At 36.5% G+C, this 24024-nt stretch overlaps 2 protein-coding genes across 2 annotated transcripts; both read left to right on the top strand.

Annotated features, from left to right (window-relative positions):
- The first annotated feature begins 1179 nt into the window (after positions 1-1179).
- On the top strand, positions 1180-5992 carry LOC132561248 (innexin unc-9-like). The gene is made up of 2 exons (XM_060225978.1): positions 1180-1220; positions 4795-5992. Exons 1-2 carry the CDS (start codon positions 1180-1182, stop codon positions 5990-5992), a joined length of 1239 nt encoding a protein of 412 aa, XP_060081961.1.
- Positions 5993-12283: 6291 nt separating this feature from the next.
- LOC132561247 (innexin unc-7-like) lies at positions 12284-23175 on the top strand. Its single transcript, XM_060225977.1, has 2 exons — positions 12284-12355; positions 21981-23175. Exons 1-2 carry the CDS (start codon positions 12348-12350, stop codon positions 23173-23175), a joined length of 1203 nt encoding a protein of 400 aa, XP_060081960.1. The 5' UTR covers positions 12284-12347.
- The last annotated feature ends 849 nt before the right edge of the window (positions 23176-24024 follow it).

Raw genomic sequence — 24024 nt, 5'->3', positions numbered from 1 at the left:
GATAAGATAAAATAGCACAGTTTTGTAATAAATCACAGCGTCTATGATTTTTTTTCTTTTACAACACGCCTGATCACTCTTTTTTCATTCGTCATCAATCATGCTTCATTTAAATTTGCATATTAAACAGAATTATGTCAACGACGTCATAATAGCTTTAAGTACCTGTGTTTCTATATATAAATTGTATCGTGAATTAATAGGTTTCAAATATATTATATAATTATATATCATTTTATTTTGTTTCATTAATCTATAAGGTATGGAACTCGGATACATACAAGAAAATAAAACAGATGTACAGGTTTGGCAGCCCTTTAGTGCTTTTAGACAAATTGGCGATAAGAACTTGTTTGTCAGTTTTGGTAATACTTTAACACCGTAGTTATATACAGGGTATTATGCCACCATGCCCATGGTATGACATTTCATTATGATAACACTATAAAGCGGTCCTGAGCGGTTCCATCATTTGTTGGCATTGTCTTTGATATCAAGAAAAGTTAGAACTCTAAACATTCAAACAAAATGATCTTCGAGGATAAAATTCTTAAACAGTATTTTTTTATCTTTTCTTCTCTATCCGTATCTTCGGAGGCAGTCATATTCATATCAACATGACAATAACTACAATAAAAAAATAAACAAATTAATTAATAAATATTTTGGTGCTTTTCGCTTTGAAAGTACTGCGCTCAAATATTGAGGCGCTACAGTTTCTGGTTGTTGATCATGTTACATTTATTTAGGATAAAAAAAAATAATTAAAAAGAAATGTAAAGTAAGATAAATAATAACAAAAACGGCATGCTCATAAGTATTTGCTTAAATTGAAATGTTGAGGGAATATCGGAAATCCTCATTATATCTGTTGCGCAAAGAACACGCATATGAGCACTACATTTTTATTTTAAGCAATAAACACAGTATTTAGCATAAAAGTCACACATTGGTTTCCTACAAATTTTTTGAAACGAACCAATAAATTTGGAAAAACGTTTGTTGAATTCCATAAATTTCATATTAAATGGAAACGAATACTAAATTCCTTTTATCAAATATTCGCGAAATCAACCGTTTTAAAGACTTACCAAATCGAAATAGACGATAGTGACATTTTATACCGTTCTCTTTGACGACGTCACGTTGAATTTGACACAATAAATTAATGACATCAAAATGGAACCCACTGGAAGTTTCAGCAAATCCCATTTCCGCTGGTAATATCACATGTATGCAACGGAAATTTAAAAAGTATTATTACACTGGTAACACGAAAACTATGGGATAAAATTAAAGTATATCGTTCTACTTTTTAAGTATATAGCATATTTTTTAACAACTTTACCAAGATTTTTTTATTGTGTTGCACTTTAAAAGCCCCAATATACGTAAAAATCACTATAAAAAACAAACTTTATCTTATTTTCCCCGTAATATATGTAACAAAACAAATACTTTCCTTTAATTAAAGAAAATAAAACTGACTGTTTTCAATTTAAATAAAAATTGAAAAAATTGGAAAATAAACAATGTGGGACCCACAATAATTCATACATTACCGCTCATTGCGCATGTGCATATTCCGCGTGTGTAAACATGGCAGACACAGTACAGACGTTCACCAGTCGCTTCCTTTTTTTCCAATCATACATCAGGCCAGTTCTGAATTCTTACGTTATAATTGTGCGTCGTATCGTTTCTAAACTAATTATTCCTTCTAATAATTTCCCAAAAACTGAATGTTTATCACAGGAATACCTCAAGTCTACAACAAGACTTCGCAAACAATGTTTGTAAACAAAAACTTACCGAAGACATAGCTGCATGTGCTTCCTCTATAAGTAGAAACCTCAACTCTCGCGAGATCAGGTCATGAACTTTCCGACGTGGTTCGGCAACAATCGTAATTTCGATGGCGGCGTGTTTAAAATAGAGGTGTGTTTACAAATAGCGAGTTTCAACTGCTCATATATCAATACTTTATGCACAAAGTCATGGTAACTATTGTTTGAATAACTTAATTTGAACTACATATTAGAGAATATCTCAATAATTATGTGTGATTCTACACTAAATTTTTGGTGAATGTTACGTATATTGGGGCTTTAATATGAAAAATTATATCTCGTCTGTACTAGTATGTCATTCAGGAGTATTTTTTATACTAACTTATCTATCACGCAGAATGCCACTTTTGAAAGAAAGACACTCAATCTTAGCTAACAAATGTCATTATCACTTTCTACGTCGGCTCCTTTTACCGCCCTGGCTTGGGGTCTCCTAGTAGAAAGACTCTTCCTCAAGGACATAACCATTACAGTGTAGGAATTTATTAGGATTGTCAACATTCTAAGAAACACTGATCGTCCGAGTAGTAAAGTCGAACCAAGAACCTCAGATCTTCACAAGTTATCACATCCTACGATCTGCTATTTGTGCTGTCCCGGTACCAAATATAAATTTGTGACAACGGTTTAAAAATGCTAATACGATAGCATAGGAAACTGACATATTTTGATAAAGTGGATTACCTACCTGAAACCCCCACCCCCACCCCATCAGTTCTTGAGAGGAAACTTTCAATGTTGTGTTTATGACGTTACATAGTATAAAAACTTAGTGTAAACCGTTAAACCGTGTAAATTCGTTGGTCGCAATCTTCGTGGGTTTGGGTGGTTTTATTTTATTTTTTTTTTTTAATTATTATCTTTTTGTTTGTTCGTTTTTTTTTTTTTTTTTTTTTTTTTGTTTTTTTTTTTTTTTTAATTTTTTTAGGGCTTTTCACTAAGTGGTGAAAAGACCTATTGTTTTTGTTCGGTTTCTTATCATTCTTCTTATTATTATTATTCCAATTTTGTGGGTTCGTAATCTTTTAAATTGAAATATATAGATATACATTCTATTCACCTTTATGTAGATACGTATATGAACTTGGCGATGCCGTTTTTTTAAGTAGGTCAAAAATCCAATATGGCCGCCATGACGTCATAAGTTAAAAACTTAAAAACGACAATATCTCGAAAACCGTTGATTATACAGAGTTTATGCAGTTGTATTATTTGTAGAGGATTTCCTTATCTAAATTTTTGTCATGATATGTTATCAGAGAATATGTCGAACAAAAAAGCTCGCTGTTGGGTAAAGTTTTCAAAATTTAACAAATTTTTTAATTTTTTTCAATTTTGAATTTTCTTGAAATTTTCTTCTTCAGATCGATGCAGAATATCCTTCCGATGAAGTTAATGTTTTGTTTTTCGGTAGATTGTCGCCAAAGAAGTGAAAAGCCCGCAAAATTGTTAGCAATTGTTAAATGGAGACGTACGACTAAGTTCAGCTAAAACCTCACTTTTAGCTAGAGCTGTTCAAAAATTTATTGATGCCTCTGGGCGATTTGGCTAGTTTCTGCATTTCTTCCTTTGTACTATATATTCCCTTCTTCCTTCCTCACCTATCCTCCTTTCTTCTTTACATCCTTCTTTTTTTTTTCAATGAAAAATATTATGATTCAATATATTGTTACATTGCTTGTAGTTAAGTATTGTTTTACCATTCATGTAATGGAGAGGGCTTAATAAGTTGGAAAAACTTGTGCCCAATCCAATTGTACATAGTTTTGCAATAAAATAATTATTAAATCAAAAAAACAATTTCTAGTTGTTTTTGTTTTTGTAAATACTGCTAATTCGCGAACAAATTTAGCCCAGTGAATCCAATTGAACTTGTTTTAACAAATTGATGACATTTGAATTCGTGATTTCAGATTAGCCCCGAAACCATCGAAAATAAACCCTCAACGAATATTAAAAATTTACAGAAAATCAGAACAGTGTCGTGAAGAGTAATCAGGGATGTTCTGATTAAGTGTTAACGTGCTGCTTTGATCCTTTTTATCTTTAACTGAAAAACGATTCCTTCAAATATCAGTTGGGATTGTCATACCACACCTGTTCTCCTGTGACCAACGCTTCTATGACGATGTGAACCCCTATACCGTGAAGAAGACCGTGAGATGTCCGCGTTTTCTATTTATCATTAACAACATAAAATGTCAATTGTCATTAATTTAGGTCAGAGTAGGTCATTTCATGTCTGCTATAAATAAAAAAATTGAAATAAAATATTTTATTAAAATGTCGCATAAAATTTTGAAATGACGTTAACTTAATAATATATACATACAAAATACGACCTGTTATAATTTGACTTAAGAGACACTGAAAAAATATAGTAAAAAAATTTAAGATATTTAAATGCTTTTTAAATTTTAAATTTTTTATATTATTTTAAGGAAGTTTTTAAATCTCTTCAACATCCATTGGCACATTCATAACACGACTTCATTATTGTACCTGTACAATAATACAAGCTTTAAGGGCTCGGAATGAGTAAGAGTTTCAAGGAGCTTTCAGCGGGGACTAAGTACCTGTGGAATTAAAAGCTTAGTGCAATACACAAGTATGGTTCTACATGCACGGAAACAAAACCAGTAACGCTTGATTAATATCGGATAAAAGGAATATTAAAGAGAGATATATGATATCATTTAAAGTCATTTAAAGTCATTTAAAGTCTTTTTTTTCAATTTCTTGGAGGTCAGAAGTTGTTTCAATGATTTAACATGACGTTTTCATCACCATGATTTATTTTAATTGAAAACAAATCTATACCAAGAATGAAGTCATTTTAAGACTTATAACATAATGATATATGTAAGTATAGGAAATAGTATTCTTTTTATTTGTGTCTTTATCTAATTCATGACTTTACACATGTATGATGTTATTTCGGCAGCTTCGACGACCTCACCGGAAATGCGATTTCCGTCGTGACCTTTGACGTCAGTGATGACACCTATATTCAACAGGCAAACCGGAAGTTGTGTGTGGCATTTTTGATTATCCTTTCTGCCCTTGTAAGTGCAAGGCAATACGTTGGCGAACCGATCACGTGTTTCTGTCCTGCAACTTTCGAGAAATTCCATGTCGCTTACACAAACAGTTATTGTTGGATAAGAAATAATTATGCCGTACCTTTTGATGAAATACTCCCGGTCTCGGATATTTCTCGGGAGGATAGCGAGATCTCGTATTATCAATGGGTTCCTCTGATTCTTGTACTTTTGGCGGGAATGTTTTACCTTCCGAGATTATTTTGGAAGGGACTGAGTTCATATTCAGGTATCAACACAAAGAAAATTCTCGAAATGTCAAATGAAGCAACATTCATGTCCCCGACAAAGCGCACGGAGCACCTGGACGTTATCGCGTCATACATTGACAAATGGATAGATATTCGGGAAGGAAAGTCATCTGCCCATCACCAAATTCGGCGAATGAAAGAAAAGCTCCATCTTGGTGGAATTCATTCTGGAAACTACCTGTCATTTGTCTTTGTAATGACTTGTCTGTTTTACTTAATGAATACTGTTTCACAGATATTTCTTATTGACGCTCTACTGGGGAATAACTTTCGGAATCTTGGGCCAGATTTTGTCCGCGGAATGGCTACCAATAAAAATTGGGAGGACTTAAAAAGATTCCCGCGAGTTGCGTTTTGTGATATGGATATTCGGCAACTACAAAACGTTCAAAGATGGACAATTCAATGTTCGCTTCCTATTAACTTATTCAACGAGAAAGTTTTCGTTTTAATGTGGTTTTTGCTCATCACAATGTCGGTAGTGAACGGAATTTATCTTGTGATTAGCATTACTATGACTTTTATTCCGAGGAGAAAGAACATGTACGTTCGGAAGTTCCTGGATTGTACAAGATTCCCTGCAGAAGTCCGAAATAGTACGAAACTACTCGATGTCGAAACGAAGTTTGTTGATATGTATTTGAGACATGACGGTGTTCTACTTTTATGGCTAGTAAGTCATAACACTAGTCAAGTCGTGGGGTCCGAACTTGTTGAGAAACTGTGGATAAATTACTGTAAAAAACCCTACGTTCAAACGTTCTTGACCATATCGGACATAGAACCGTAGGCACGCAAGAGTTATCTCTCTTGATTTCCAAACTGAAATATCTATTTGTTCGTCAAGTCTTCGTAATTTCTAAAAGTCTGTTGAAGTTATCTCCCTTTGAATCAGATTTACTGGTACAGTATATTTACTGGTGTTGTTGACCTGTTGATGCATATTTTAATTAAACTTAATTAACCAAACTGTTAATTATCAGGGGCTTCTATGTTAGGATAATGAACACGTTTAACGGATGGATGGATTGATTGATGGAATAGCAAACATCCAATATATCCTCCAACAATTGGCCAATACACTTACCAAGTAGATGGAATAGCATTGCTGTCCGGACAGTCAGTGTCACACAGAATTAGAGACGCTGTAGCTGTTCGGCAGGAGGTACACATGATCCCCTGTGAAATCCATGATTTTGTTTCTTCTAATTCTGGGCACGGAATAATATAATAATTCGGACATAACTTTGCTTACTAAAAATATAAACATTTCTTCGCCAGTATCCTTATGTGACGTCATCAATGATGTCATGAATGATGTCATAAATCTGGGAACCGGCAACGTCTTTTTATACAAGTACCAGTTTACAAAGCGGTTTGTTGCATACTACAGGGTCGTCAGAGGTAATTAAAAGTGTGTCCATTGCACAGTCAGGAGGAGGCTTCGGTGTCTTTGATCTTTCATTCTTCCTTGTTCTTCTCTCTGAGTTTTATTTTCTACTCTTGACATCCTTTGTGACTTCCGTCATGATAAGTTACGAGGACAAAAAATAAAAAATCTACCTGATAACTGTTGGAAAGTCGTTAGATTGTAATAGCCGAGTTCACCATTTACTATAGTTGGGCTGTTCCATCTAATGTGGTTACATACGCCGATAAAGACCAACCAATTACTGCCGTGCTTCAAATTGGTGGCGCATGCGCAGAGGATAACTAGAAGCTCTGTCAATAATTACATCCACATTTTAGATATAAAGCTTCCCAAAATCAAGATCATGTGAATGATTGATGTAAAACTATAATGCGTGTTATCTGAGGCGACATGCAAAGTGTTGACATAACTTTGGTCAACATTGATGGAGTGAATAGCTAGGAACACAATGGATACAATGAACTAGTAAGGAACATAGTATCTATCATATTCCTAACTATTTCATGGTATGTATTGTGTTCCTAACTAGTTCATGGTATGTATTGTGTTGCTAACTAATTCATTGTATTTGTTGTGTTGCTAACTAATTCATTGTATTTATTGTGTTGCTAACTAGTTCATGGTATTTATTGTGTTGCTAACTAGTTCATGGTATTTATTGTGTTGCTAACTAGTTCATGGTATTTATTGTGTTCCTAACTAGTTCATGGTATTTATTGTGTTTCTAACTAGTTCATGGTATTTATTGTGTTTCTAACTAGTTCATTGTATTAATTGTGTTCCTAACTAGTTCATGGTATCATTGTGTATTTATTATTGATTGTGTTCCTAACTATTTCATGGTATGTATTGTGTTCCTAACTAGTTCATGGTATTTATTGTGTTCCTAACTAGTTCATGGTATGTATTGTGTTCCTAACTAGTTCATGGTATTTATTGTGTTGCTAACTAGTTCATGGTATTTATTGTGTTGCTAACTAGTTCATGGTATTTATTGTGTTGCTAACTAGTTCATGGTATTTATTGTGTTGCTAACTAGGTCATGGTATTTATTGTGTTGCTAACTAGGTCATGGTATTTATTGTGTTGCTAACTAGGTCATGGTATTTATTATATTACTAACTAGTTCATGGTATGTATTGTGTTCCTAACTAGTTCATGGTATTTATTATATTCCTAACTATTTCATGGTATGTATTGTGTTCCTAACTAGTTCATGGTATTTATTGTGTTCCTAACTAGTTCATGGTATTTATTGTGTTCCTAACTAGTTCATGGTATTGATTGTGTTGCTAACTAGTTCATGGTATGTATTGTGTTCATAACTAGTTCATGGTATTTATTGTGTTCCTAACTAGTTCATGGTATTGATTGTGTTCCTAACTAATTCATTGTATTTATTGTGTTGCTAACTAGTTCATGGTATTTATTGTGTTCCTAACTAGTTCATTGTATTTATTGTGTTCATAACTAGTTCATGGTATTTATTGTGTTGCTAACTAGTTCATGGTATTTATTGTGTTTCTAACTAGTTCATTGTATTTATTGTGTTGCTAACTAGTTCATGGTATTTATTGTGTTCTTAACTAGTTCATGGTATTTATTGTGTTGCTAACTAGTTCATGGTATTTATTGTGTTCTTAACTAGTTCATGGTATTTATTGTGTTTCTAACTAGTTCATGGTATTTATTGTGTTCATAACTAGTTCATGGTATTTATTGTGTTCTTAACTAGTTCATGGTATTTATTGTGTTGTTAGTTCATTTATTTTGTTGCTAACTAGTTCATGGTATTGATTGTGTTGCTAACTAGTTCATGGTATTTATTGTGTTTCTAACTAGTTCATGGTATTTATTGTGTTTCTAACTAGTTCATTGTATTTATTGTGTTCTTAACTAGTTCATGGTATTTATTGTGTTGCTAACTAGTTCATGGTATTGATTGTGTTGCTAACTAGTTCATGGTATTTATTGTGTTTCTAACTAGTTCATGGTATTAACTGTGTTGCTAACTAGTTCATGGTATTCATTGTGTTTCTAACTAGTTCATGGTATTTATTGTGTTTCTAACTAGTTCATGGTATTAACTGTGTTGCTAACTAGTTCATTGTATTAATTGTGTTGCTAACTAGTTCATTGTATTTATTGTGTTCTTAACTAGTTCATGGTATTTATTGTGTTGCTAACTAGTTCATGGTATTTATTGTGTTCCTAACTAGTTCATGGTGTTTTGTTTGTCGTAGTTTACCCTTTCGGACAATCTCTGTATCTTTGCCGAGTAATATACTAATAGTTTCTTTCGTCCAAACTTTTATTATCTGCACACGTGACTTCTTGTCGTGATATTGCTACCCGCCATGCGTAATGCATTTCTGCATGATAATGCCACTTCCTTGTCACAGCTTCGAGACCGATAGTATGTATGGTTTTTTTCTGCGGGGTTGCTCGAGCTACGCTCGCGATAACTTCCGTCCCCTTTTTCATTTTATTTATGTTTTTTTTCTTTCCTTTTAAAACAAAATATTACATTATGATATTGTGTATCTATCATCGATTTGAATAGGGTGATAATTGCTCTTCTAGTCATGTCGCTTAATTTCGAAGGCATTTCTTGTCTTCTTTCTGACAAGTTGTGCAAAGCTAGGCTCACTGACATTTTCTACCCAGAGTTGTCGTCCCTAACTCGTAAAGAGTTGTCGTTCCTTGCAGTCAAAGAGTTGTATATCTTACTAGTAGAGATTGGCGTAAAAAATACCGACATAAAGGCTTCAAGATTTAGATTGCTGTTGATATGAACGACTGTAAATGTTATGCAAATTGGAAACTACTGCGTCAAACTGCATATAGATTTCACGGGAATAACATAAATATCAAGCTCACAAAAGCGTTTTTTCTACAGACAATGGACTGATGTTGATGTACATCAGAATATTCTTTGGTACATGTTTATCACGCCAAGGTCAATAAATTTCGTAATTTGTAATATGTATATTTTGAAGTGTGCCACTATTCGGATGAATTAAGACCAGTGATTGAAATCCCAATTGCAATCGAAAACCTTTACCGTATTTCCGAAACAACAGAGTCAAGCCATATATACGTTTATGTTTGGTAAAGATATCTACTAATAGTTTACAAGCTTTATAAATCAAATGATTGACACACGCACAGTGTTACATGTAGTAATATGATTAGTATCATGTTCTTTGAGGCGCTTTATGGCAGCCCTTGAAGTTTGTCAGGTTACAAACACGATGAAAGCCTTTCGTTTGGCGACAATTGATTCAAACTTATCACGCGCTTATCAACAGGTACTTGTAATAAACATGGATTTCCTGTTACTACTACAAACTAATCTTAAACTTCAAGATTATGTGGACATTTAAATATCGTATCGTTATGTACTGCAGATGTGTACCCGTGCAACTACGTCACCAGCGTGTAGTCCGTGATCAGCAATATATTGCCTAATATCACTACAGAAGATATACCTTGTGTTACGCACACGGAAAATGTCAAATAGTCGTCGAATATTTAAACCTAGCTTAACCCATAAACTCTATATCATTATTCAAATAAACTTTGGAAAATCGGTCATTTTAATTTTTAAAAAACGTTTCAGTCAACAGAGGTGTTTTCATACCGAGACTTAATTATAACGGAAAGGAAAAATAAATCCGAGTGACCTTTATACACAGGTATTTGTCCTCGAGGCCACGTGGTCTTTATAGCAGTCTGTATCTGATAAGTTAAATTATTACATTGTATTTCTCTCCGGAACTTGCGGAATGGAAGGAAGGAATCCCAAGTTTAAAAAAGACAGAAGAAAAAAGAGATCCTTACAACAGTTGACAAACCAAGTGATTTTTATCGATAGACATTTTTATATAGGGGTGTTTCTGTATATATGTTAAATCACTTTTATTTCTTTTAAATCCGCAAGAGGGAAAACCCCTGGAAATTAGTGATTTCTATTAGCAGCCACAGGACCACGAAGGGTTAACATTATTTTATAATATGTAAAACTTGTATACACGGGACGCATGTGTACACTTTACAGTCGAACCTCGTTATCTCGAACTCGCATAACTCGAAGACGCCGTTTAATTCTTAGTATTTCGTCTTTCCCGGCAAACATTTCACCAAGCGTTCGACCTCATTCAAATTGAAAAAATGGAAATTGGTTAACTCGAAATTTTCCAACGGTCCCGAAGCTCGACTCTATATGGGGCGAGGAAATACCATATTGCAACATCTAAATAAATTGGAAAATGAACATAAATATGACTAGAATGTTATCAGGGAAAGATCGGTCAATACAATAATGTTCAAGGCTGGGTAGTTTTATCAGTGACCCTCCTCCCCTGTTCCAATCGGCTCTCAAGACTACCGCTGTGTACCATCAGTATGAAACTAAGGGCAGTAACTCTGTAACTCTGAGAGTAGGGGCCGAGAATGCAAGATTAGTGGGAAAACCCGCTTTATAGCTTTTCACTTATCATCGTTACTTAACTACAAAAGAACAATTTGAAGCGATTGTCACCTGCAGTTGGATATGTGTCACCATGATTAGGTCGTCACGGTGAACTAATTATAATAATCAATTAATAGCTAGGACTAATTAGAGAATAAATTACGTCGTTTATCCCACGTCAAAAGTCCTTCCAGCAAATGACAAGACTACCAAGTATACTGCAGATAAAACAAAGCGGGAGTTTTTAAGCTTGAATTCTTTTCATGTGACTCCATCAAAGGCTATAGCTTTGGGCAGATAGCTGTTGATTTTTTAAGAATACGTGCAAAAAATTAAGTTGCTTAAAACTGGACGGGTTTTGTTATCGTATTGTACGCGTCATTATTGTTATACACTGTAGTAATGTTCTCAGTTTTAACAGATATCGGAAAATCAGGATGAAATGGAACGTATGAAATGTGGTTGATGAATATGTTTTCTCGTTTCCATAGATACTTTCATTTTATATTAGAGAAATTCTGTTCCTTCGGAAATCAAAATGCAGATTGTTTGAACGTAGACGGATTTACCTGAGCACTAGTGTCCAGTGTCCGGGGTCAAGCAGTGCGGACAGGTCAGTAGGTACAAAAACGTGTGAACGTTATACAGCAAATGCCTAAAATCATATTTGTGAGAGACCTATATGTTCTAGTAATATATAGATCATTGTGTATATTTTACATAAATATATTATATATATAATTATATATTATAACATACATATTATATTGTTTGTTATTATAATCATTAGTTGTTTTTATTTCTAATTATTCATTTATTTTTATTTGCAATTTTCGGGAGAGCAAAGTCTCTATGGAAACTTGTTACACTACATTAAAGTTAGTTTCAATGAGTCACCAGAAAAGGTGTCAAGTAACTGCCTACTACTTCACGTGTGTAGCCTTTAAAGATCTTCCTGTACAGGTAAAAAAAATCACAGGTAAGGGGATAAGGTGTGTATTTACCTGTGGGGATTTTTCACAACATCGCTACATAATCGCTGTATCAGCCCCGTCTGTGACCTGTCAAGCAGCACGACACGTACCTATATACCTACTTCATGTTTACCTTACCTGCAAACACCTACAAGTAGATCACAGGTATACAGGCGTGCGTAGGACTCCAAACCAAGATGGCTGACAAAGTTTGACAAGGATGTAGATTTCGTGAAATTGAAATCAGTCACTAACAACATTGAAAATGGGATTGTAAGTATAAGATATTTGCCAATGAAATCGTTGTTTTTGGGCGAGGTGTGGAAAAAGGGGATATTTTTCTACACTGTCAACACACCACGTATTCATTCAGAAAAAAATCCATGGTATTTTCAATTGTCTATGACTTTGGGTACACTGGTTAAAATCCACAAACAGCGAGTATAGCGTAGTCTTATAAACAGGAAATCGAGGTTAAGTTGAAATACGGAGAATTTTTTACTTTTCGCGTACTTTATATCTACACTACATTAAAAAAAACTTTACTGGTCTTGTTGTAGATCCGATATCTAGCGTGTTCTGATTCGCTGAAAGTGTTTTAATGCGTAAAACGAAAAATCATGCGCAGGGACCCGTGACGGTATTCAAAGTAATTTGAAAAAGGCATCATGGCTGTGATTTTTGATATGTCAATATACCCTGGTCACGTTTCATTGAAACGTTCCCCTTATTGTGTAGCAATAGATTCGATGGATAAATGCAAATGGAATGGTACCCCGTTTTATAAGTAATCTCATTTCAATCCACACCAATTGAAAACATTTCATCGTTGATCTTACTTAAGTCTCTTATTTCATTACATATTTTGGCATTTTAAAAATTGATTTTTCAAAATTTAGCTTCGAAATGCTTGTCTTAATTAGTATAAGTATACCATATCAAAACATTGAATATTCCTATTTATAAAGCATTTCTTGTCATAAAATGGAGCGGTATTTTTTATATAAGTTAAATAAGTATTCTTTGCTGTCGATGAAACTTTATAAGTATTCGTGAAAACAGTTAGTCATTTATAATTTCTTGAAAAAATAATCATTACAGTTATTCGTCCGTTTGAAATATGTAAATATCATAATACATATCAATCTCGTTACGGCTGAGCCTGTACAGATCAAAGGGACTCGTCACACACACGGTCATCTCCCAACATGCTCTGTAGTTATAATACACGTAAACCCACTGGTATCAAGTCCCTATGAAACGTGTCACTTTCTCCGGAAGATCACCTTAAAACTTAATAAATAAGTACGGATTACAATTATACAGGAGTTCCGGAGACTAAACCTTTTATGGAAAAAATGTTGATAATTATCATTGTTTGTATGGCGCCCACTTAACACACGCTTTACTTAGCAAATTTCCTTTTTAACCATTAAACTAGCTCTTAAAAAAGAACATCCGATGATACCATTTTTCTTTAAATTTATCTTATTTGTTTGTGAAAAGATCCCATTTTGAACGTTATAGATAAATAATGGAAATAAATATGATAAGAATATATGCAATAGATGTTTCATTTTTCTCAATGGAAAGTTTGTATAAGATGAAATGATATTATGTTGTTTTTTTAACTGTTTGCCTTATGTACAAGTATCATCTGAATCATCTGGACCCACGGACTGGCACGTATATGTGCCAGTCCGTGGGTCCAGATGATTCAGTTAAAGATATATATATATATCCATTATCTATATTCAGTACAGCATTCAAGATAGGAGGGGTGAACTTACATGCCGTGTACTCGCTAATCTCGAATACCGTCTACGGTATCTATAAACTACATTATTTATTAACAGCGACACAGGTCCCCTGTGCCGTTATTAAAATTCGTTGTGGATTTAACCATAATGTTTGACAACATATGTAGCGAATCCTTATATTGATTTTCCATTTCGGCCTCGAAGGTCGATTTAAAATTCAACAAACAAGTTTGTGATCTTTCTAATATATTAAGACTGAGCTACGAATAAAATTCGAACGACAAATCAGTTATATTGTCATAACATCCCCCTTCAAACAAAACAAAACAAAACAAAAACAAAACACAAAAAAACACAGAAATTAAAAACCGGAAGTTCATTATAAACTGCACCATCCCGATAAAATGCCACCGATTTCTCCCCTACAACCTGGCCACCCCGATAAAATACCACCGATTTCTCCCCTACAACCTGGCCACCCCGATAAAATGCCACCGATTTCTCCCCTACAACCTGGCCACCCCGATAAAATGCCACCGATTTCTCCCCTACAACCTGGCCACCCCGATAAAATGTCACCGATTTCTCCCCTACAACCTGGCCACCCCGATAAAATGCCACCGATTTCTCCCCTACAACCTGGCCACCCCGATAAAATGCCACCGATTTCTCCCCTACAACCTGGCCACCCCGATAAAATGTCACCGATTTCTCCCCTACAACCTGGCCACCCCGATAAAATGCCACCGATTTCTCCCCTACAACCTGGCCACCCCGATAAAATGCCACCGATTTCTCCTCTACAAACTGAGCCACCCCGATAAAATGCCATCGATTTCTCCCCTACAAACTGCGCCACCCCGATAAAATGTCACCGATTTCTCCCCTACAAACTGCGCCACCCCGATAAAATGCCATCGATTTCTCCCCTACAACCTGGCCACCCCGATAAAATACCACCGATTTCTCCCCTACAACCTGGCCACCCCGATAAAATGCCACCGATTTCTCCCCTACAACCTGGCCACCCCGATAAAATGCCACCGATTTCTCCTCTACAACCTGGCCACCCCGATAAAATGCCACCGATTTCTCCTCTACAAACTGCGCCACCCCGATAAAATGCCACCGATTTCTCCTCTACAAACTGAGCCACCCCGATAAAATGCCATCGATTTCTCCCCTACAAACTGCGCCACCCCGATAAAATGTCACCGATTTCTCCCCCACAAACTGCGCCACCCCGATAAAATGCCATCGATTTCTCTGCAACCTGGCCACCCCGATAAAATGCAACCGATTTCAACCCTACAAACTGCGCAACCCCGATAAAATGCCACCGATTACTCCTCTACAACCTGGCCACCCCGATAGAATGCCACCGATTTCTCCCCTACAAACTGCACCACCCCGATAAAATGCCACCGATTTCTCCTCTACAAACTGTGTTACACGGAAACCACAAAAAAGTGCATGGACAATTAGACCATGTATTCCGGGAGCGGAAGCGTCGTCTACCTCAACGGCGACTCCTTCAATGTAAATCATGGTCAATTCAAGTGTGCAATGTCACGTTCCGAAATGAGAACAATGTTAACAACGAATCCACAAGGCATACATGCTGCAACGAGCATCGAACACAACACGCGATACACGGTGACATATAAACAAACAGGTACCATAAGTTCACGTGTAATCTAAAATATTCGTTAAGTAAACAGTATAATATGATGACGTCACCATAATACATGTAATTTATAAAAAGTGACTCTTTTTCTAAAACCCACTGTTCTGTTTACTTTTCACTTGTTTTAATTGTATTTCAATCCCGCAATTTCATCCTTTTATAAGAAAAAACTTTGAACACAGTCAATGTGTTGTAAATATACTCTAAATTGTCAATGACATTTACATACAAACGTATACAAGTCAAGGTCATTACGTAATTGAAACCTGCCTCCAGGCCAGTCTTGACGGTCAAAAGGTATTATGTAGTGACGCTAGTAATGTGTGGTCAAACATTCCAGACATTTCGGACGAACTGGTCACTTGACCACACACAGGTAGATCATACATACGGTCACATGTAATCAAATAGGAACATTTCGATACCCAAATAAATCAATGTTCACAATTCAATGAACGCCACAAATAAGTTATTTCAGTTTTATTACTTCTAGACCACGACTGAATGTTTTATGAAAGAAAATCAATTTAACAAGAAATTAATTTTATTGCGAAGAACAAGCATTGATGGTATGAAAACTTATGACCTTATATTTCAAATCTGTGTTTCCAACTGAAACTGTTAAAATAGGGAAATCGACACCAAGAAGCAAGTCCGTGTAATTCCACTTTTTACGTCTTTTGTGTGAAATCAAACCTCGGTCGTAATATTTCATCGGAAGTGTAAAAGGTCTGTTCCTGTGGCGTGTCTTAAGTATGGCTTTCTGGCTAGTTATTCTGTTGTACAGTTATAGGTAAACAGTATTGTGATGTCACCATTTATTTACACAAGACATTCTTTACATTCTGAGATAAAAGGACACGCGATGTAGTTGTGATGTAAAGGGGAAGACCGTTATCAACATTACGTCTTCGTACATTCGAGATAACGCGTGTCCCACGATGTAGACTGGATTGATAGTTATTTCGAAACAGAAAAACTTCGCATTCACTACAGCTATCTTTCTGACGTCACTGATTGTCCACGCAAACGACCAAACTCGCCCCTCGATAGCCCGCCTCTATAAAACTAACAGTGTAAATCCTTTATTGATTAAAGAATTATGGTCTTATCATTTAAAATGCGTGTTTGCTATGTACATATTCCTGTCCAAACGACCCAACAAGGACGATGTTTCAGTAACTATCACAATCCCAACCCAACCACACCCAAAGCCGAACATCCCCCACAACGCCTTGTGTTTTTTCTCAAAGTGCTAGGAGTCACGCAACTAAAATCAATCCCTTAATGGTATTACATCTAACAAAATAGCATTAATATTTGAAGTTCAACAGAAGTAACAACTGTCTATATCCATAGAAACGTGCCAGTGAAAGACTACAAATGACATAATTCAGTAGGTTAAATGGCATCTCGGATTGACGTCGCCTTCAGAAGTCAACAACCAAAAGTTTACAACTTAAACTCACTACCCATTCAGGGGGGAATGGGGCACGACATTTTACACCTGTCTAAACCCGTCCCACATACACTGCAATGTGTTAAAACTTCATTGAAGCCAGATAAATATAATATATCTTTATTTTTTTCCAATTATAAAGCTTAAGCCACAGTGGGCACACATTTTTAACAAACCTCAATTCAGCTAGGGATCTGTTAAGAATGAAAAGGAATTGCTGTCCCTCATTGACTGATTTAATTGCGAGAGGACTTCTCTGACCAAGGCGTTGCGCTTTGTGTACAAAAGTAAATAACCAAATAGATAAATAAACATCTTAAAGTTTCAAATATCTTACGAAATTCGGTTGTTTACCAGCAATCGGTGTTATATTCGATGTGCGTAGTGACACGCTGAATGTGCATGTCAAATATTCCGTATTAAAAAGTTTCAAGCTTTCTGATGACTAGAAAAGATTAGGAATTTCAAAATAGAGAAACGAATAAGACATGTATGGTAGTTTTCACACAGACTAGAAACCATGGGCGCTTTAGGGCGAAAATGTAGACCGCCCACTTACGTCATTTTTGTTAAGTCACAATTAGATAAGGATTAATTACATTTTACATGTAAATAGATTCAATTTTCCGGTTATTTAGAGTTGAAATAGGAGATGTGATACTATTACAAAGACACATAGATACTCTCTCATGCGAGACCGTTGACCCACATACAGTAATATATATCGTTTCAAACCATTTTACTTACTTTTTATATCATCTTTCAGACTTCACAAGATACACACATATGCTTGGGGTGTATAATAATACCAAGCCAAAAACGAGTAGAATATGACCTACATGAGATATCAGATAACTAACGGGTTTCATACATGTAAAGTTGGGAAAATGAGAGATCAAGACACACCTCACAGACACCAACGTAGTTTGACAAGGTGAGGGGAGGTATTGACAAGGAGAGAGGGGGTATTGACAAGGAGACAGGGGGTATTGACAAGGAGACAGAGGGTATTGACTAGGAGAGAAGGGGGTATTGACAAGGAGAGAAGGGCGTATTGACAAGGAGACAGGGGGTATTGACAAGGAGACAGAGGGTATTGACAAGGAGAGAAGGGGGTATTGACAAGGAGAGAAGGGCGTATTGACAAGGAGAGAGGGGGTATTGACAAGGAGAGAGGGGGTATTGACAAGGAGAGAAGAAGGTATTGACAAGGAGAGAGGGGGTATTGACAAGGAGAGAGGGGTTATTGACAAGGAGACAGGGGGTATTGACAAGGAGAGAGGGGATATATACAAAGAGAGAGGGGGTATTGACAAGGAGACAGGGAGTATTGACAAGGAGACAGGGAATATTGACAAGGAGAGAGGGGGTATTGACAAGGAGAGAGCGGGTTATTGACAAGGAGAGAGGGGGTATTGACAAGGAGAGATGGGGTTATTGACAGGGAGACAGGGGGTATTGACAAGGAGACAGGGTATTGACAAGGAGAGCGGGGATATATACAAGGAGAGAGGGGGTATTGACAAGGAGAGAGTGGGTTATTGACAAGGAGAGAAGGGAGTATTGACAAGGAGAGAGGGAATATTGACAAGAAGAGATGGGGTTATTGACAGGGAGAGAGGGGCTATTGACAAGGAGACAGGGTATTGACAAGGAGAGAGGGGATATATACAAGGAGAGAGGGAATATTGACAAGGAGAGAGGGTGTATTGACAAGGAGAGAGGGAGTATTGACAAAAAGAGGAGGTAGTGACAAGGAGAGAGGGGGTATTGACAAGGAGACAGGGGGTATTGACAAGGAGACAGAGGGTATTGACTAGAAGAGAAGGGGGTATTGACAAGGAGAGAAGGGCGTATTGACAAGGAGACAGGGGGTATTGACAAGGAGACAGAGGGTATTGACAAGGAGAGAAGGGGGTATTGACAAGGAGAGAAGGGCGTATTGACAAGGAGAGGGGGGTATTGACAAGGAGAGAGGGGATATTAACAAGGAGAGAGGGGGTTTTGACAAGGAGAGAGGGGTATTGACAAGGAGAGTGGGGTATTGACAAGAAGAGATTGGGCATTGGCAATTCGAGAAGAGTTATTGACAAGGAGACAGGGGGTATTGACAAGGAGACAGGGGGTATTGACAAGGAGAGAGGGGGTATATCTGGTTTTGATCGTTTAGGTGGGTAAAGATTAAGCACTTGTATTTTAAATAATATACATGATATACCTGGTTTGTAAAATTTTTGACAGGTAAACATACAGTAAACATTTAATTTTTTTCTCTTTCTAAATCTTTTTCTTTTAAACTTTATAACATAGCAGTGTTGCCAAATGCTTGTGCTGTTCGGTACCTGTGTGCAGAAAAAACAGGACGTAGTACATAATCAGAAGTAGTACAAACAGAGTACGACAGCTACAGTACCATCACAATTCTCTCTCTCTCTCTCTCTCTCTCTCTCTCTCTCTCTCTCTCTCTCTCTCTCTCTCTCTCTCTCTCTCTCTCTCTCTCTCTCTCTCTCTCTCTCTCTCTCTCTCTCTCTCTCTCTCTCTCTCTCTCTCTCTCTCTCTCTCTCTTTGTTCCCCCTCTCTCTCCACTCTCTCTTTTTCCCCTCTCTCTCTTCCCGCTCTCTCTCTCGCTCTCTCTCTCTCTCTCTATCTCTCCTCCCTCTCATCCCCCCTCTCTGTCTCCCCTCTCTCTCTCCCCCACTCTCTCTCTCTCTTCACATGCAATAATATAACGACATGTATACTAAGTAACGCAGCTAGATTCCTAAATCTTATTAAAATGTAACAAAATATATCAGAATTAAATAGCTGCAGTCAAATGTGGTTTTACATAACTTACCACTACAGAGATAACTTGTGACAGGTTCCGAGACTTATATACTCGGTGTTCTATTTAAGTTTGTATCATTTATTGAAATTACCAACAGTTGATATTTTGGGGATGAGTTTTGATTTTTCCTGACTAAATCTATACACTAATAAATCACAATGATATACTGGTATAATAAAGCTCTGCTTTATGTAATTCTACACCTGTAATTTTGTACAATATCTGAAAGTCTGGTATGCAGGTATGGCGTTTTATCGTTTTATTCGTTTGGTAAGATAAGGTCGCACTTACCTGCGTCATACTCACCTGGTCATGTTTCAGCATAAACGGAAATTGTAGACAAATATTTATGTCGATATACTGGCATTATTCCAAAATCTACCTGACTTGTTTTCGTCGCCAACGACTTTAAAATGTGGATATGTGTATTACTAAAAGTCTGATATTTTACTTGAGGACAGGAGATTCTGTCTTATCAACTTCTATATACCAGCATTGAAAATTCACTGCCTTGGTTTCAACACAAATCGAAATATAAAAAGTCCATGCTTTTAAATCACGTGATCACTATTTCGAATCACCGTATTGTGGGCGTGATGGGGCGTGCAAAAAGAGCATTGATATCTGTCTATAATACCAACAAAGAGACGAAAGATTGTTTTTCTATTATTCTACTGCCCCGCATACATATGCAAATTGTACATGCATTTGCGTGTGACGTCATGATATGACATGATGTTAGGGTAAGAGAATAGATACACTGTTCCAGAGAAACACATTCGAACCTCGTGATCTCGAACTCAGTTGGATCATAGTGAAATTCGAGTGACAGATTATTCGATTTAAGTGAGGTCTAATGTTTTGTGAAAAGTAAGGCAGGGGCCGACGAAATATTCAAACGAGTTCAGGATAACGAGGTTCAGCTGTATATATTGTGGTTTTAAATAATTTGTATCATACTTACGTTCATTGTTGAACTGGAAATGTTTTCATTCTGAAACGGACACGTGACAGTAGGACTCACTATCATAAATATTAATCACCTGTTTAAGAACCCCGGTGCGATATTTTTTTTTTTTTTTTTGTCAGTCTTTAAACTGAGAAACGCTAAGGATAGAAGAGCGATAAATATCAGCTTTATGTAAACTGGTACTACATTCGTATACAGCGATGACTTTCTCCAACCCGAACCCTTACACACAAACACTAATAAACGCCTGATGTGACGACTTAAACTATTTTAGTTTAATATTTAAAATAAATAAACGCTAAAAACTGTTTCAAAAATACTCCAACTTATTGGAGAGTTTTAAACACATTTTTTACTTTTGATAATTAAGAATTTATTTTTCATGCGAAATCTACATCTCGGTGTATGAAAATTCGGACAGGGACAGAGGGAACCAGATATAGTGTAGCAAAATCAACACAAGTACGTCATCATTTTGGTTGCTATGGAGATTAGACTGAGAAGTAAAATTGAACCACTCTTCTTCAGTATTTAGGTGAAAACACTATCGCAAAAACCACAAACAAGCGAAATCGTTATTAATTTGCATGTCCCTGTGTTCTCGGTTTAGCTACCAACAATTGCCCTGTTAAACTTCACCGGGCCATTCACACCTTATATGGCCGCATCGTGATCGTTCAAGGGTCATTTACACAGTAATGAAAAGTATGCGAGTCACAAAGATAATAAAAACGACTGTGGAAAGATTGACTTCGAACTTGTGAACAATTTCCATAGTTTATCGTCAGCACGCTAGTTTATGTAGAATGCATGCCTTATATATATGCCCGTCTTACTTTCGAACAAAACAATGTTTTATGGTTGTTTATACTAAAAAATTCTTCTTGGCGGCCACAGCTTTAAGTTTTAATTAAGAATAGATATTTCCGTTTTCCGTCTCCATTCAAGCGCGCGAACGATTACCTGGTTGTTACAAATATCAGCTAGCCCGAGAGGCGGAAAGAAAACATTTGTCCTCGGTTAGGTTCATCATTCTGACGTTTTGCGCAAGAAAGGGAAAATGTTATAGACATATCATGTTTAGGAAATTTTGTAAGTTTGTGAAATAATGTGTAATATTCATTTAACGTTAATCAAATGTCTTGATAGCTAGAGATAGAAGTTCTAATGTAAAATTATCGTTATATGTTCACAGCCTTGAAGACGTAACAAAGCAGAGTACTTCCGTCATCAGAACTACACTGAGTGACGATACATCTATACACGTCCTGAACCGGAAGTTCTGTGTCGTTTCTCTGATCATACTTGCGCTGTTGGTGTGCGCAAAGCAATATGTCGGTGAACCCATCCAATGCTGGTGTCCTGCCGAGTTCGCCAAATTTCACGTGTCGTATGCCAACAGTTACTGCTGGATAAAGAACACATATGGTGTCCCTTTTGATGAAATACTACCGGTGGAGGACGACGAAAGACAAGATACAGAAATAATGTATTACCAGTGGGTCCCTCTTATCTTCGTTCTCATGGCGTTCCTCTTCTACTGCCCAAAAATCTTCTGGAAAGGATTTTACCCCAAGTCTGGCATAAACATTAAGAAGACTCTGAATCTTGCTAGTGATGCAACGTATCTAGGCCCAGAGAAACGCGCTGAGAGAATGATTGATATTGCGTCCTATATAGATAAATGGATTGAAATCAGAGACGGGAGAAGTTCCGCATACCAGCGTATACAAGCACTTAAGGAAAGCATGGGGCATCGTGGAATACACTTCGGAAATTATCTGACTTTGATCTACTTGATAACATGCGGTCTGTACACGGCGAACACTATTGGGCAATTGTTCCTGGTAGATGCTCTGATGGGCAATGACTTTTTGAATCTGGGTCCAGACTTTGTGAAAGGCGTATCAACTAATCAGAAATGGGAAGACTTGAGGAGATTTCCTCGTGTTACATTTTGTGATTTCAACATTCGACAACTCCAAAATGTCCAACGATGGACCGTTCAGTGTTCCTTACCGATCAATCTGTTTAATGAGAAGATGTTTATCATCCTGTGGTTCCTGCTGGTGATAATGTCAATTGTAAACATCGTAAATTTTGTATACAACTTTGCTATGCTTTTCTTCCCGCGGCGGAAAAACGAATACATCCGGAAATACATTGATGACGAACAGCTTGCACCGGAACTGCGTCACAGCAGTAGACTTAGTGATGTTCAGGTGAAATTTGTTGACAAGTACTTGAGACAAGATGGCGTCTTTCTCATCTGGTTGATCAGTCACAACACAAGCCCAGTTGTGGCGTCAGAGATTGTAGCCAAACTCTGGAAGGACTACTGCGACAAACCACATGTGAAGACATTTTTGTCCCTGGATTCAGAAACATGAACAGCCATTAACTATCACAACATGTTTAATAACCCATATTTGCCATTTCCTTACCGGAAGTGCTCGTCTATACTCATTATCACCTAAATGATTTATTCTATCGACGTGCAAAAATGTTTTTTTTATATTCTTTTAATTGGCTTACTGTCTGAAGTGCCTTTTTATTATAAAGGTTTTGAAACTAGTGACATATAACAATTTAAACCCCGACATTAACGACGCAAAATATAGCTGATATTTTATCACACGATTGAAACAGTTCGTAAAGATGGCGTCGGGCCACAGACCATTTTCCCAGTGTTCCTGTTTGTAGCAGTGGAATGGACTCAACTCTTGGTCGACGTAATATCCAGTAGAAAGCGGTAACGGTTACGTTTATATCTTCCGTCTGAACACTAGGCACACTTCTTCTAATTTACTCTAAATGTTTATGATAATTCTTTTGCCAAAGTCTCTTTTTTCATATTTCATAACAAGGTATCTTTGTTTGAAGTGAAAAAGTGCAAAAATTTTGAAGTCGTGTGTACAAGGCAGAAATGTTATAAATATTTGTTCTATTTCGTGTTCGAAAAGATTGAAACCACTGCTGTGATAATTACTCTTATGTGTATAAAACTGGACCATAATGTAACGAACCTTAGAATTCCACAGCTACAAAAATTGTGACTTAAGCGTACTAAACCATTGATTTACCTTAGGTAGACCAAATATCCTTGTTTACAACATCGGATTTTTTGTGTACATCTTCTGAACACGTCGTTAAAATATTATATCTGCGATTTGTGTTAGAGAAATTAACTTATGCCAACCTAAACTCATTCACTCAGAGGCTTGATCGCTTCATAATTC

The sequence above is a fragment of the Ylistrum balloti genome, unplaced genomic scaffold (assembly GCF_031769215.1).
Source record: "Ylistrum balloti isolate Yb309-2 unplaced genomic scaffold, AGI_CSIRO_Ybal_v1 Utg371184, whole genome shotgun sequence".
In the NCBI taxonomy this organism is placed as follows: Eukaryota; Metazoa; Mollusca; class Bivalvia; order Pectinida; family Pectinidae; genus Ylistrum; species Ylistrum balloti.
Note: the sequence above shows the minus strand (reverse complement) of the source record. Positions and strands in the feature narration are given on the sequence as shown.

What these genes read in the sequence shown, in the direction of transcription:
- LOC132561248 (XM_060225978.1), top strand. Translation starts at nt 1,180, where the DNA reads ATGGAACCCACTGGAAGTTTCAGCAAATCCCATTTCCGCTG. An exon ending in AGCAAATCCCATTTCCGCTG is followed by an intron (nt 1,221 to 4,794) that starts GTAATATCACAT and finishes TTATTTCGGCAG; the next exon opens with CTTCGACGACCTCACCGGAA.